This window comes from Podarcis raffonei, chromosome 18 (assembly GCF_027172205.1).
Source record: "Podarcis raffonei isolate rPodRaf1 chromosome 18, rPodRaf1.pri, whole genome shotgun sequence".
Lineage (NCBI taxonomy): Eukaryota > Metazoa > Chordata > Lepidosauria > Squamata > Lacertidae > Podarcis > Podarcis raffonei.
In genome coordinates, this window is record NC_070619.1 from 9993905 (window position 1) to 10009782 (window position 15878).

Genomic DNA, 15878 nt, shown 5'->3' on the forward strand with positions numbered 1-15878 from the left:
AAAACGACTGAGCACTGCCCCGGTCAAACAGGCATGGTATCTTGACCGGTCTTGTGTGTGTTTTTTTTTCTCCCTTCCCTGCCCTCTTCTCCCTCCCCCCCAACTTTAGGAATGTGGGTACCAGCGGGACAAGCACTCGGTAAGTATGTCACAGTTGTTGAAGTCCTTGTATGTTAAATATCCTACGCCTAAATAAAGCAAATCTAAGGACTGCATTGCTTGGAGTAGACCCGTTGAAAGGGAATGAACTTAATTTCAGGGGTTCTACGCTGAGTAGAGTTGCACGCAACCCAGAATTTTCAGCATCGGCTTGGTGCCTCTGCAGTTTTCCTCCCAAGAACTCTGAACCGCAAATTTGCAAGTATCTTGAAGCCCCTTGGGCATGAATTCCCAGGGTTCCTGAGTGGGTGCTTGTGTGCATGAGCTGCGTGGGTGGGGTAAGCAAGGAGAGCTCAGGCGAGGGAAAGGGATTTGTTTCATCTTTGTTGACCCTTGGCTTTAATTCCATATGACCCTCTGCCTTAATTTCATGGAAGTGTCAAGGAGGTGGCAGAAAAAAAGACCACCGCCACCAGGATGCAGCTCCCAACATATGAGGCCTGAAGCAACACAGGCTGCGATAGGATGGAGGTGGTCCCCACACACCCCACATCCTAATGCCTAACTAACAGGGACAACCGAATCAGGTGGGCAGGGTATTCCCTCAGTCGTACCTTGGATCTCAAACGCCTTGGCTCCCAAACAAATCGGCTCCCAAACGATCAAAACCCGGAAGTGAGTGTTCCGGTTTTCGGACGATTTTTGGAAACCGAAGGTCCGGCGCGGCTTCCGATTGGCTGCAGGACACTCCTGCAGCCAATCGGAAGCCGCACCTTGGTTTTCGAACGGTTCCGGAACTGGAACAGACTCCCGGAACGCATTCTGTTAGAGAACCCAAGGTGTGACTGTACTAATAATAAATTAAAGCAGCCACAAATGTAGCTAGCCCGCATTAACTCGTGTTAGTCATTTGTTGCACATTGGCAACCTGAAAAGATTGGGTGGTGAGAAGGAGAGGAAGAGGGAAGAGGGTAAAGTGAAGTAGCTTTTTCCATTTGCCAAAAAGAAGCCCTGCCTTTTAAAGGCCTGGTCCCCTAAGGCTTCATTTTCCCAGTTCAGCAAAGAAAAATGTTCTCTCTCTCTCTCTCTTTGAAAGCTGGCTCTCTGAGAACTCTGGGAACAGCTGGATTAAAGCTGTGCTCTTTTATTATTTCTCCGCCGTGCTAGCCCCTTGGTTGGCTTGGAAGAGCTGGGCTCTGCCCAGTTCAGAAGTGGGTTGGGCTACCAAATGATTGTTTGAAACAAGCCACTACTTCATGTAGTCAGTAGCCCTCGACAGCCCCGTTAACAGCGAAAGCTGAAGGAAAATCATTTCTGCTGCCTGTTTGTGCATTTAGGATTTTTAGCCTCCTAAGCAGCTGGAAGGGACGTGGGTGGCACTCTGGGTTAAACCACAGAGCCTAGGGCTTGCCGATCAGAAGGTCGGCGGTTCGAATCCCCTTGACGGGGTGTGCTCCCGTTGCCCGGTCCCTGCTCCTGCCAACCTAGCAGTCCGAAAGCACATCAAAGTGCAAGTAGATAAATAGGTACCGCTCCAGCGGGAAGGTAAACGGCATTTCCGTGCGCTGCTCTGGTTTGCCAGAAGCGGCTTAGTCATACTGGCCATGTGACCCGGAAGCTGTACGCCGGCTCCCTCGGCCAGTAAAGCGAGATGAACGCCGCAACCCCAGAGTCAGTCACGACTGGACCTAATGGCCAGGGGTCCCTTTACCTTTTAAGCAGCTGGAGGAGGGGGCAGGAATATGCGGTTTCTTAAGACTGCTGTGCCTCGCTTTCGATGAGAGCTTGATGCCACATATTAATTGGATAGGTACTTATTTAAGTTACATCGTACAAGAAAACAGGACTCTGCCATGTGGCAGTTTTAAGAATGTGGCCCCCAAACTGGACTGGCTGCTACTGATTTTCTACTTATTTAAAAGTATATGCAGTGACCAAATGTTGCGGGAGCGAATGAGGTAGTAAGAAGTATTTTTGGAGAGTGCCCCTTGGAATCCTACTTGCAGAGCCGATTTATAAAACAACAACAACCCACTCCTCCAAGCATCCACCATGTTGTCATTTCACATTACATGCATTCTCTTGCAAGAAGGAGTGGGGAACTTGGGGTCCTCCCGGTATTGTACTCCAGCTCCCATCAGCCCTAGCGGTCTGGGGTGATGGGAGTTGTAGTCCCGCAACACCCAACCTCCTTAAATAAGGGCTTCAGTTTTTATGTGTCGTTTCAAGCACCATCCACGCTATATGTCTGTTGTCTTATCATTTGAGGGTCAGTAACCCAATTAAGAGGGGACGCGGGTGGCGCTGTGGTCTAAACCACTGAGCCTAGGGCTTGCCGATCAGAAGGTCGGTGGTTCGAATCCCCGCAATGACGGGGTGAGCTCCTGTTGCTAAGTCCCAGCTCCTGCCAACCTAGCAGTTTGAAAGCACGTCAAAGTGCAAGTAGATAAATAGGTACTGCTCCGGTGGGAAGGTAAACGGCGTTTCCATGCGCTGCTCTGGTTCGCCAGAAGCGGCTTAGTCCTGCTGGCCACATGACCTGGAAGCTGTACGCCGGCTCCCTCGGCCAGTAAAGCGAGATGAGCACCGCAACCCCAGAGTCGGCCACGACTGGACCAATGGTCAGGGGCCCCTTTACCTTTACCTTTAACCCAATTAAGCAACGTGGGGCTGGGGGTGGAGGGAACCACTAAAATGCTGTACTTCCTGGGTGGAAAACGCCTGTGTCAAGTAAGCTACTTGATGTTGGTGCAGTGGATTTTGAAGACCCCCCAAGCCTCATAGGTCGCTCCCTGCTTGATGGAGCCGACTTGGGGCGTTGTAACATCTCCCCGTCTTCTCAAGCTTCTCCTCCTCATTGGCTGCTCCTACTTTTCCCCAGGTGGATACGGCCCCCCTCCTCCAGGTAGAGGAGCTCCACCTCCACCACCGCCTTTTACCTCGTACATCGTCTCGACCCCTCCAGGAGGATTCGCTCCCCCACAGGGCTTCCCGCAGGGATATGGGACCCCTCCGCCCTTCAGTGAGTATTCCCGACCACATTGCGGCACGGCTTGGGGAGGGGGGGCCCTACGTAGTGTGTGTATATACCCTGCCTCCCATGCACCCGTCCCGCTCCGAATTATTCTCACAACAACCCTGTAAGGCAGGTCAAGCCAGGAGTGTGTCATTGGCACCATACCAGCCAGTGCGCGAAGTCTCAGAAGGCGCGGGTCTCCCCTGCTATGATGCTCTGACCCTGGCCGATATAGCCCAGAAAATCAGGAGAGCCCCAGGGTTGGGGGAAGGCTGCTCCGCCCTCTTCCCAACACTGAGTCCATTTGAATTTTCCCTCCTGGTCCCTGGTTGGTGGGTGAGTAATAATTAGAGGAGGAATGGTCCCTGAAGCCCATTTCCTTTCCTAGCCTTGAGTTGAGCAGGTAAGGTATCGGCTCAGAGCTTCCTCCGTGGGCCTCCCCGCTCACACTTTTCGTGACTTCTCTTTCTTCCTCCTTCCCCGCTGCCCCCCCCGGCCTCCTCAGGTTTTGGATACGGTGCCCCGCCACCTCCACCAGACCAGTTTGCTCCTCCTGGCGTCCCACCGCCACCTGCCACTCCTGGGGCAACACCACTCGCTTTCCCCCCTCCGCCACCGCCATCTCAGCCAACTCAGGACATGAGCAAGCCACCAACCGCCCAGCCAGATTTCCCCTATAGTCAGTTCGGTAAGTGACGGCCTTGGGGTCTGTGTGGCTCCTCTTCCGGCTTTGCCTGCCTCCCTTCTCCTCCCCGTCCCCTTTGTTTCGCTCACGATAGCTCCGCTAGAGAACAGGATTGGGGTTTTGCTTGCAAGGGTATCCAAAGCATCCGTTCTGGTTGTCTTCCTCTTTCTGCCTTTTTAAAAAGTGGGTGGGAGGAGGGAGCCCTGCCTGTTTCCTTGTCATAGATTAGCCTCTGGAGGGTTTAGGCTTGCGGCGATCATCCTTGCGATGTGAAAGCTGGCCCTTGAGATCAGACAGGGCTGCGTCATGTGAACAGGATGCCAGTCCACGAGAGGGAGGGTAGGATAAACTGAAAGTCTGATAACAACCACTTGAATTTCAGCTGTCTTGACATTGCTGTTACCCTGAGAAGTAGAGGGGAGGGGGCTATGAATCTGCACGAATTTCTGGCATATAATGTAAGTAGGCCCTTTTTTGTCTTTTAGCAACTAGTCCCTGACTTCTAAGCCTTGAGCGGGACTCTGAAAAGGTCGTCTGACTTGTCATTTTTGCATCTACGTAAAGTTCAAACAAGTTCAGGGTAGCCGAATTTGCAGGCTTAAGTTGCACCTTACGGATATTGCAGCTGCAAAAATTGGGTCTCTTCTTCTCCTACACCTTGAGATTTGCAGGGATATGCAGATTCCCACACCAAAATAAGATTTTGTACAATTTCTAGTTATAAGAAGGTCTTTTTTCATATTTCAGTAGGACTCTGTTTCAGCACCACCCAAATGTTATTCTCAGTACGTAGTCGGGAAACTTTAAACCCTCATTTTCTTGCACCAAAGTCTTATCAGATTTCAATATTGCAGGAGATTCAGGGATTCTTAATCTTGCCCTCTTGGCTCCAGAGTAGGCTTTGCTTCTGAATTTCCCGGATTCCGCAGTCTGATGAAAGAAGTCTTTTATGCCTTCCAGCTGAGCACATTTTGTTCTGTAACTTGTTGAGGACTTGTACCATTTGAACCTGTCTTTGAAACATCGGGGCCAAACTCTCAAAGGAAGAATGAGAATCTTACTCCTGTCCTGCTCAAGACACAAGCTCTCTTCCGCTTCTCAACTTAATCAGTTACATGTAGAATCATGATCAGTGGACACCAGTTGATCTAAGCCCTCCATCCATGTGATCCTAAAGAACTTCCTTTCCCAATGCCACAATTCCAGAGTTTATGCAGAGACCCCTCTCTCATACCACGTACTCTTAATTTGCTGCTGTCCCAAAGGGATGTTGTTGTTCACATCTTCTTGTTCTCCTCCTCCTCCTCCTCCTTCCTCCTTTGTAGAACAACACACCCTTTCCTGTAAGGTGGTTGGCACAAGAAGATGTCCACTTCCAGGCTTTCAGTAGCCAAATCTTGGGTGGCTGCAGGAAGAGGTCATGAGACCTCTAATATCGCCTTTTCCCCTCCTCCCAGCAGGATTTCTGAGCGCAGGCCATCTCTACCAGTACAGAATCCGTTGAGCCCAGTATTGGAGTTGTGTAGCAAATTCCATGTTTAGTCGGAGTGGTATAGAAGAGGCTCTTTTAACACCTTCCCCAAAATCGGGGTTGCTCACCACAGACCCTTCAAGTTAACGCGTCAGAAATACATAAAATCCGAAAAGCTTCCTGTGTCCCCCTCCTGCTTAAAAAAAAAAACAACCCGATTGGGTTCTGCTCTTGACTTTGGAATGCCCTGTGTGCTAAAGCTATTTGAAGATTTTTTTTCCCTTTTTTGTCAAATGACTTAGAAGGCTTCTAACTGGAGCTTGGAGGGAGGGAACAGGATGCCTGTGAGTGTTTGAAGTGAAACCTTGAGAAGCCGTCAAGAAGGGGGGATAAAAGCATCTTGATCTCTATGTGTCAGAAAGCTTTGTTAATCTGAACACTGCTGGGAAGCACCTTGTTGAAATTATCTGCACGCGACGGATGTGCTTGTCGGATGGAAGTTTTGCCTCATCATCCATTTTGTTGTCAGTGCAGGGAAAAGGGCTTCCAGTTAACCATTTACACGGAAAGATTTTCGTCCCGGTATCAAGGAAAGGAACAGGCTACCCCGAAATACAGAGCCAGTCCCAGTTGACCTTCTTTTAGTCAGACCCATAAAGGGGGAGACGGCTTTTTGACAGAGCAAACAGATTGTGAACAGGGTCTTGAGGGGGGCTAGTTGGAGAAAGAATGGATGCTTTTGAACTGTGGTGCTGGAGGAGACTCTTGAGAGTCCCATGGTCTGCAAGAAGATCAAACGCATCCATTCTGAAGGAAATTAGCCCTGAGTGCTCACTGGAAGGACGGATCCTGAAGCTGAGGCTCCAAGACTTTGGCCACCTCAGGAGAAGAGAAGACTCCCTGGATAAGACCCTGATGTTGGGAAAGATGGAGGGCACAAGGAGAAGGGGACGACAGAGGACGAGGTGGTGGGACAGTGTTCTCGAAGCTACCAGCATGAGTTTGACCAAACTGCGGGAGGCAGTGGAAGACAGGGGGGCCTGGCGTGCTCTGGTCCAGGGGGTCACGAAGAGTCGGACACGACTAAACGACTAAACAACAACAATTTGGAGGAAGAACATAAGAAGTGTCTGTTCTTGATCAGGCCAATGGACCAGTAGCCAGCAACCTATTCTCACAGTAGCCAAAACTCCCCTCCTGCCATCCCCAGTAGCTGGTTTTCAGTAGCCTATTCGCCCCAAACCTCATCCTACATTGCAGCCTGCATCCTTGCACGAGCCCCCGATTCCCAGGGCTTCCTCAACCTTTGGCTTTCAATGACCAGGATTAGGCTGACATACAGCGATGTAAGAAGGGAGCTGTTGGTATTTAAAATAAGCCTTTTTGTTCTTTTTTAAAAAAATGCTGTGACCCCTTCTGTTCTATCCTAATAGCTGTGGATTATTTCCTTTGCATTCCGAAATAATGTGTCTCAGGAGTTTTTTGCAGTCTGTTTCCAATCAATGCGCTGCTTCGAATGTTCACTGAGAGAGAAAATGGGTGAAAGAGAAATGTAGGGAAATTGAAAGACAATAAAGTTAGGGTGTTAAATCCTCAGCGTGTTCCGAGAAACGCCCCCTCCAGAAATCCTCAGTATAGGGCAGGATTCCTTGAAATGTATGTTACCAGACACGGAGAGCTTCAGTCCACAGCCCGTCGTTCCGTGTCCAAATGTGATGCTTCCCTATTTACGACTTCCGAAGAGTCCTTGCTTACATATATGTGCCTTTCTCCAGCTCCCCCTATTCTGCATGTTTTATCACGTTTTTAGCTGTTTTTAAGATCCCGCCAGTGGGGTGTGTGTGTGTGTGTGTATATAGACATGGCCGGGACAGTTCTGGCCCATAACTACGCCCTTGTTGGGGTGCAGCGTTGTTCTTTTCAGCTAGGGTGACTCCGAAGCACTGCCTTTTGGGTAAGTCTCCTCCGCCCCCCTTTTCCGAGAGAATTGTAGGTTTTGTACAGGGCTCTCTTGGGGGTTTAGTCACCCTGGTCTCCTCCATTTCTTGCCAGGCCTGGGTACCTATTCTCAAGACCCTTCAGGCTTCGGGCCAATTCTTTGTTTACACACTTATGGTCAGGCTGAGAAGTGAGTTACCTTAGGTAGGTGGAGCCTATTTACACCAAATCCTCTTGCTTGTGATCTCTTGTGTGGATGGAAGGGGGCGGGGTGGGGGGAACAGTAACCTTTTTTTCCTTGCAGGGGTGTCACCTCTTTGGGGCGCGGGGAGAAGAAGAGACATTTGCCCCTCCCCTGAAGGTTTCTCTAGTTCACGCAGCTGCCAGTCTTGTTGAAACCACCCCGCTGCCCGGGGGTGTTGGCTTAATTAATTCGTAGTACCGCGATCGGGCAGCGTTCACATGGAAAGGGGATGGCTTCTCTTGGGAGAAATTTGGGGGCAAGAACCTTCAGCTGTGTTTGAAGAGAACATTTCCCACTCTTCCTTTTTTGGGGGGGGGGTGTACAATGGAATTGTGGTGGGGGGAGGCATCCCGCATAAAAATAAGGCACAATGTAGCTTTGGCCAAATAATAATAATAATTAGAGTAGGGTTAGGTACTGTGTTGTTGTTGTTTTAAAAGAGTGGGGTGAAATCTCCCTATTCATGATAAAACTGGGTGGATACACCTACAGTGGTACATCGCAAGACGAATGCCTCGCAAGACGAAAAACGCGCAAGACGAAAGAGTTTTTCGTTTTTTGAGTTGCTTCGCAAGACGAATTTCCCTATGGGCTTGCTGCGCAAGACGAAAACGTCTTGCAAGAGCAACTCATAGCACGCGGTGTGGTAGCCTTTTTTGAGGTTTTTGGGAAACCGTGCTTCGCAAGACGAAAAAATCGCAAGACGAAAAAACTCGCAGAACGAATTAATTTCGTCTTGCGAGGCACCACTGTACTTCCTTTCTCTCCTGTTGCAAAGATGAGACAAGTGCCTTGGGATATTCACCGTTGCTTATGGAAATCATTTTTATCCCACCCTTTGGCTGAATAAAACCTTCCAAGGCAGCCCACAAATACTGGCCCCGCTCTCAGATTTGCAGTCTAAAAGACGGAGCGCAGAAGGAAAAGGGATTAGGAGGGAGGAGAAAAGGACATTCCTTCTTAAGTTGCAAGCTTTCAGCGGTTGGGCTAACCAGTACCACCCCATCCACCAGCCTCTTGCCTTACAGGCTTAACCAGAAGCTCTGGCGAGTGTAGGGTGGTTCCAAGAAAGACATCCAACCTCTTTGAATGTATGGGGGAGCACGCATGCCTTCCACAGGAGGGAAGATTTGGATGTGCCTGGCGAGGGCAGGCATGAAAGGGACACCTTTCTGATCCCTGGCAATTTGGTGGTTGGCCACGGCTTAAAAGGGGCTTTCGTTTAGGGTGGGGATGTTGTAAGCCCCAGAGCACAATGCTTCGGCATTCAACAGGAGGCGCAGAGATCAGCTCTGTGACATAGAGAAGGTGCTTTGCATGCAGAAGGCCCCAAGTTTGCATGGACCTGCGGCTTTGCAGGAGCACGTGATTGTCAAAAGTGTGAGGAAGTGCAGAGCTGTGAATTTTTAGCCTTTCCCCTCCCTTAACGTTTCAAAGCTCCACTGCTGCACGGAGAGACAGCTTTTACATCCATAAGCCTTTTGGCATGACGTTTAAGATACCAGGGACGCAGGTGGCGCTGTGGCCTAAACCACTGAGCCACTTGGGCTTGCTGATCAGAAGGTTGGCGGTTCAAATCCCTGCTACGGGGTGAGCTCCCGTTGCTCGGTCCCAGCTCCTGCCAACCTAGCAGTTTGAAAGCACGTCAAAGTGCAAGTAGATAAATAGGTACCGCTCCAGCGGGAAAGTAAACGGCGTTTCCGTGCGCTGCTCTGGTTTCTCCAGAAGTGGCTCAGTCATGCTGGCCACATGACCAGGAAAAACTGTCTGCAGACAAACGCCGGCTCCCTTGGCCTGTAAAGCGAGATGAGCGCCGCAAACCCCAGAGTCATCTGCGACTGGACTTAACTGTCAGGGGTCCTTTACCTTTACCTTTTTTAAGGTAGCACATCGAAGGGCCCTGCTGGCTTGTGGGCATTCCTAAATGGATGCTTCGAGGTGATTGGGAAGCCTTTGTAGATATGGTCAGGTAAAAGGTTTCCCCAGGCTGTTCTTCAGGCTATTAGCAGCATTAACGAGCCTATTTAGCTCTGTAAATAAGAGGGCAAAGGTGGAGCTGCAGAAATTCTTGAAGCAATCTAAGCTTCTTGGCCGCCACTGTCCATATTCTGGTCATGTTGGGCATCTCTTTGTTACCAGTCTTTGCTGTGTTCTGAGTCTGCTTTTGCTTGCTTCGGGGCAACTGGGCCTTCCAAACCAGAATGGCGATTCTTCCCACCATATGCCTCCTTTCTTTGAACTTTCTCGGAAAATAAACCCGGAAGCAGTCGTGTGGGGATATATCCCAAGCCTCTGGGTTGGTTAGTTTGTTTTTTGAGAGCATTCTCCATTCCAGTGATGAGGAAGGCATGGGAGAAGCAACCCCGTCTTCCAGCCAGCTCACTTGCACAGAAACCTTGGCGCATGAGGTTTTTTCCTGGCACGAGCGCTGCAACATTGAAAGCGAGGGCTTGCACAAACAGGAAAACTGATATTCCTCTCTGCGGAAGAAGCAGGCGGGTCCTCTCTTCCAAGGCTTCCCACAATATATGTGCAAGCCTGTGCGAGTGAGTTGTCTGGAATGTTGTCAAAGAAGGTGAGAGGCAGACCTGACTTTCAGGCGATGAAGGTTCAGTGCAAGAACCTGCCCCGTAAGAATCCTCTGCCACTTGGAGAAATCGCTGCATCGCCTTGCCAAATGCACTTGGGTTGGCGCAATGGCTTTATCTGAGCCGTTGGGGATCTGGGCTGTTTTTCACAAGAGTCCAGAGATTTAACTGCCAGCTGTAAACTGCAGCCAGCACCTAGACTGGAGTCGGTGAGGGGTAGTTCAGTGTCAGAGCCTCCTGCATTGCATGCCCAGGCCCATCGCCAGTTTAAAAGGATTTAGTGGGCAGGTGATGATAAGGACCTGTTTCTGTACCGGTCAGAGTCGTCGTGGCCTTCAATCTAGAAAAGGAAGACGTCCATTTCATACAATCCTTAAAACTGTATGAAATGTATGTTTGTATGCTTGTATATTTGTAATATACGTGTATTAATGATGAGTTATTTTAACAATAGAAACTTATTAAAATAAAATAAAAAATAGAAAAGGAAGACGTTCTCCACCCCTGGTCCGAGGCAGCAGATTCTCCCCCAGTTTGTCTTTAGGAGTAACTGCAGATTTGGTCAAACCTATTTTGCCCTAAAGTGTTTTTTTGCAAAAGGGACTCCTGCCAGGGCCGTCTTAAGCATATCCGGTGCCTTTGTGCAAAGCTTCCCCCAGTTTCTCAGAGTTGTCGACCTTTTTTTAAGGGAGCTGATGCCGCCCTACGCCACTAGCCTCTATGCCAGCCTTTCTCAACCTGTGGGTCCCCAGATGTCGTTGAACTACAACTCCCATCACCCCTAGCTAGCAAGGCCAGAGCTCAGGGATGATGGGAGTTGTAGTCCAACAACATCTGGGGACCCACAGGTGGAGAACCACTGCTCTGTGGGGAAGACGCCCCCGACTCCTGCTGTTCCATCCTGTCCCTACGTCTTGGGCGATCTGCTAGCCTCACAGAAACATCAGGACGCTTCGAACCCTCTGTGAAAGGACTTGTGGTTCCCCCGGGGGGGTGTGTGTATGGACTTGACAAAAAAAAAAAGGGAGCTGGCAGTAGGAAGCTTTAAAACCTTGGGGGGCGGGTTTGTCTCTTGTTCTCCCTCCGCTCATTTCCCCCCCCCCCCATCCTTGACACTGCACCAACTAACAGCTCCGTGGGGTCCGGGGGATTTGTGCGCACGACCCCGCGCACTCTTGCGAATGTGTAAATTTCGAATTGCGCTGTGTTCTTGCTTGGTGCGTCAGGGGCTCACCTCCCAACTCTCCCCCCCCCTCCTTTTTTCTCTCTCTTCTCTCCCTTCTAGGATATGGACAAGATTTGAGTGGTTTTGGACAAGGCTTTGCCGACCCCAGCCAACAGCCCCCTTCCTATGGAGGCCCTTCCGTACCACCCTCCAGTGGGCCGCCTGCAGGGGGCAGTGGTTTTGGCCGCGGACAGAACCATAACGTTCAAGGTTTCCACCCTTACCGACGCTAGCACCTAGAAATCAGGGAGTTCTGTCCAGAGCAGGATATCTGGTACCAGCCGAAACCCAGGAATCCCAGACTTATATGAACTTGTGACAATCACCTACTTTGCTGGAGGGGGGGGGTAAAAAAACCACAAAACGTAACATCTTGGGAGGGGGCGCTAGGGGAGGAATAAGCTTTTCCAAGCGAAGCCATGGGTGGTGTTTGGACTGCAGTTTTTAATTTTTGTTTTCCTTTCTTTAACCCATCAGCACAAATAAAAAGAGTGTCACTGGTTCAAACTTACAGGGTTTTAAAAACGTCTTCAGCTTTAATTAAAACAAAAACAAACAAACTTCAGGTTTCTTTCTCTATATTTTTGTTGGAAATTTAAATTTTTTTTTCCTGAGCCTTTTGTTTTACCATATATTGTAAACTTTATGTTTAAAGAAGAAGAAGAAAATATATATACATTTACAGATTGTGAGATTTTTAAGAGAAATTTTCTACTATGTATGCTGGCTTATTTTTTAATTTAAAAGAGAAAAAAAAAAACACAACAGGGTTTCCGTTAGCACTGCTTTGAAGTGAGGGTCAGCTTCCAACCTCCTTTTTAGCGTGGTTGGTCCAGAAACTCTGGAAGTTTAAAAAAAAAAAGAAGAGAAAGGAATCGACTCTGTGTGTTGGTCATTTTGTTATTGGTTCCTGAGCTTGATGACAACAGTCCGGAAGAACAGAATTGTTGGGAAAGGCAGCGGGGTCACTTCGGAAGCACAGCGTTTCAATCTGGGCTTCAGTTCTTAAAAAAAATATTTAAAAAATCCTTTTTGGGATGTAGATTTCTTTCAAGGGGGTTAACGGAGGCCTTGCGAAGATGTAGATATCCCTCAGGCGAAAATAAAATAAAAAATAAATTGTGCATTTTGCACTAACCAGTGATCACCCCTGGTTTGAATAAAGAGAAGTACATTTGGATTAGAAACACAAACCTGTCTCTACTTTCTTTTCTTCTTTCCTTGCCTGCAACCCCCCCAAAAAAACACTTGAGTTTCTCACCATAGCTCATAAGCTCCAAGAAACACCACTTTGGGTTGGATCGGTGGCCGGCAGCCACTAGAAAGGTTCTGTGTGGCTCTGAAGCTTGCATGTTTTTCAGCCACTAATGAAAAGTCCAGTCTCCCCCCGCTTGTGTCAGTTCTGTACAGTCATACCTTGGGTTGCGAGTGGCGCGTTTTCGGGTTGCGGACTGCGCCAAACCCAGAAGTACCAGAACGAATTATCGTATTTTTTGCTCTATAAGACTCACTTTTTCCCTTCTAAAAAGTAAGGGGAAATGTGTGTGCGTCTTATGGAGCGAATGCAGGCTGCGCAGCTATCCCAGGAGCCAGAACAGCAAGAGGGATTGCTGCTTTCGCTGCGCAGCGATCCCTCTTGCTGTTCTGGCTTCTGAGATTCAGAATATTATTTTTCTTCTTTTCCTCCTCCAAAAACTAGGTGCGTCTTGTGGTCTGGTGCGTCTTATGGAGCGAAAAATATGGTGCTTCCAGGTTTCAGCGCATGCACAGAAGCGCAAAATGACGTCGTGCGCAAAAGCGCCAAATTGCATCACGCTTGTGCGCAGACGCAGCGCTGCGGGTTGCTAACGTGCCTCCCTTATAGATCACGTTCGCAACCCGAGGTATGACTGCATTCCTTCTCCCCACAGATGGTGGGTCAGTGGCGGCAGCAGCAGCCTGATCAATACGGAAAACGCCCTTTCTGCGATCTTTCATACTTCCCACCCTTAAGGCAGCAAAAATCAGTCTTTGTCACCTTACACACACCCTCCTGTGATAAAAGGCAGCCTAAAACGTTGAACCATCCTGGGTCTGGTGAAACAACGAAAGGTTTCTGCTTCAACCCTCGCCGTTCTTCGATTCCTGAACCCAAGCTGTCTTTTCCTGACTTTTTTTTCCCCCTGCCAGGTTCGGAAAAAGCTGTTTCACCATCTTGGGCTTTGCTGCTTTAAAACACGGGCCACAAGCCTGTGTTGATTTGAGCTGCTCATTGATCAAAATTAGTGAACGCTAAATCGGTTAACAAGTAGTCAACAGAGATACAGTGGTACCTCGGGTTAAGTACTTAATTCGTTCCAGAGGTCCGTTCTTAACCTGAAACTGTTCTTAACCTGAAGCACCACTTTAGCTAATGGGGCCTCCCGCTGCTGCCACGCCGCCAGAGCACGATTTCTGTTCTCATCCTGAAGCAAAGTTCTTAACCCGAGGTAATATTTCTGGGTTAGCGGAGTCTGTAACCTGAAGCGTATGTAACCCAAGGTACCACTGTATAGCTCTGTGATTGCTAATGTACCACTTGGATACGGTTTGGAGAACCTGGCCTCCGTAACATTTAAAAAGCTGATGCACTCAAACCAAGTATTCAGAGGGGAAGCTTTCATCTTAGCCCGCCCAGCTTCCCCTAATTCACACCCCACAGTCAATGTTTGGGACTACAGCTCCCATTGGCTTCCATAGTAGTGCTGGCTGAGTGTGTGTGTGTGTGTGTGCGTGTTTTAACAGAATTTATAAAAGCACTTGACCAGGAAAACTTCTAAACTGCAACGCAAAGCATCTGGAGGCCCTTGGAAGCTGCTGCACAGGATTCTCGATTTCTACATGAATTTTATATGTATGTATGTATGTCTTGGGACGTGGGTGGCACTGTGGGTTAAACCACAGAGCCTAAGACTTGCCGATCAGAAGGTCGGCGGTTCGCATCCCCGTGATGGGGTGAGCTCCAGTTCCTTGGACCCTGCTCCTGCCAACCTAGCAGTTCAAAAGCATGTCAAAGTGCAAGTAGATAAATAGGTCCCGCTCCAGCGGGAAGGTAAACGGCATTTCCGTGCGCTGCTCTGGTTCGCCAGAAGCGGCTTAGTCCTGCTGGCCACATGACCCAGAAGCTGGACACACCGGCTCCCTCGGCCAATAAAGCGAGATGAGCACCGCAACCCCAGAGTCGGCCATGACTGGACCTAATGGTCAGGGGTCCCTTTACACGGGTAATATACCCCGCCAGCTGCATAGTGAGCAAGCTGGGGCTTTTCCCTCCTGCTTGGTTGACCCCCCCCCAGTACACAGGTGGGGCGGGCGGGTCTTTGAACACATTTTCCACCATGCACTTAACAGCATGCACAGACAGTTTTCCCCTGCTTAATGGTTCCTATGGAAATTTTTCTCTTGCAAAAGTGGGTACATTCCTCTCGCAAAGCTTTGGTGTTTCCCAAGTTTTTTTGCTTCGTCGCCTGCTAAGCATCCTGGCTCAATAATAAAGATAATAATAAATAATAATAATAATAATTTATTTCTACCCCACCCATCTGGCTGGGTTTTCCCAGCCACTCTGGGCGGCTTCCAACAGAAGGTTTAAAATACCATAATGTTTTCTCTAGAAAACTCTTGCAACATATTCAGGGGAAACTGATCACTGTCTATAGGCAAGCCGCTCTGGACCCATATTCTCACCGTAGCTAAGACCTCCAGACACTGTTGTAAGCAAAAATTGCCCTTTTCCCTTATGGGGTATCCAAGAGCCCATATAGAGTCTTTACATAAGTTCCCTATTGGTAGGAGAAAATAACAGGGGCCAACCAGAGAATATTGAGAAGCAAAGCAGCTAGTAAGCTTGATCTTTATTGATCTGTTGCAACAGGGTGCTCCCCTCACTCGCAGGAAAGGAGGAGGACCCAGAAAAATGGCATGCAAGGCCTTATAAAGACTTTTGAAATTGCCACCCTGTAGATCAAGACCACCCCCAGAAACATCATGCATACATCACAGAAGGGGTGTAACCTAAGACCACCCCTCAGGTACATCACACCTACATCACAGAAAAGGCGGTCTAAAACAGAAATCTGAATATTGTTTTTCTCCTGTTCTTGTTTATCTCCTGTCTGGCAGGTTACTTGATTGGATTTCCTGGGGAGCCTGGCCAGTCTTTTGTAGTGATAAATACTTAGTTCCTGGGCCAGGTCACAGGCTCACACCCTATTCAAACACAGACATACCCTTAAGACAGGAACACCATTTCAGATGAAACCACAGCGGACTTTGCCACCAAACTCTGCCAATTTGTCCTTACCCACAACAACTTCAAATTCGGTGATGACCTGTTCCTTCAGATCAGCGGCACAGCAATGGGCACCCGCATGGCCCCACAGTATGCCAACATCTTCATGGCAGTTTTAGAACAACGTTTCCTAAACTCCTACCCACTCAAACCTCTCTTGTACCTGCGATACATTGACGATATTTTTATCGTCTGGACACATGGTCAACAGACCCTAGACACCTTCCACCAGAAATTCAATGATTTTCACCCCACAATCAACCCAACAATGAATCAATCTATGCAAGAAATACATTTTTTGGA

At 48.9% G+C, this 15878-nt stretch overlaps 1 protein-coding gene across 8 annotated transcripts in view; it reads left to right on the forward strand.

Moving 5' to 3' along the window:
• DAZAP1 (DAZ associated protein 1) overlaps window positions 1-11827 on the forward strand; it is a 52107-nt gene extending 40280 nt beyond the window's left edge. For 4 of the 8 annotated variants that reach the window (XM_053372693.1, XM_053372691.1, XM_053372692.1 and 1 more), the window contains 4 exons: window positions 110-139; window positions 2981-3121; window positions 3621-3803; window positions 11327-11827. In XM_053372693.1, the coding sequence (XP_053228668.1) occupies window positions 110-139; window positions 2981-3121; window positions 3621-3803; window positions 11327-11499 (527 nt within the window). In that variant the 3' untranslated portion in view covers window positions 11500-11827. Of the gene's footprint in view, window positions 1-109; window positions 140-2980; window positions 3122-3620; window positions 3804-4182; window positions 4259-7323; window positions 7414-11326 lie in introns of those variants that run through there. The other 4 variants (XR_008328352.1, XR_008328351.1, XM_053372694.1 and 1 more) reach the window with 4 other exon arrangements.
• The last annotated feature ends 4051 nt before the right edge of the window (window positions 11828-15878 follow it).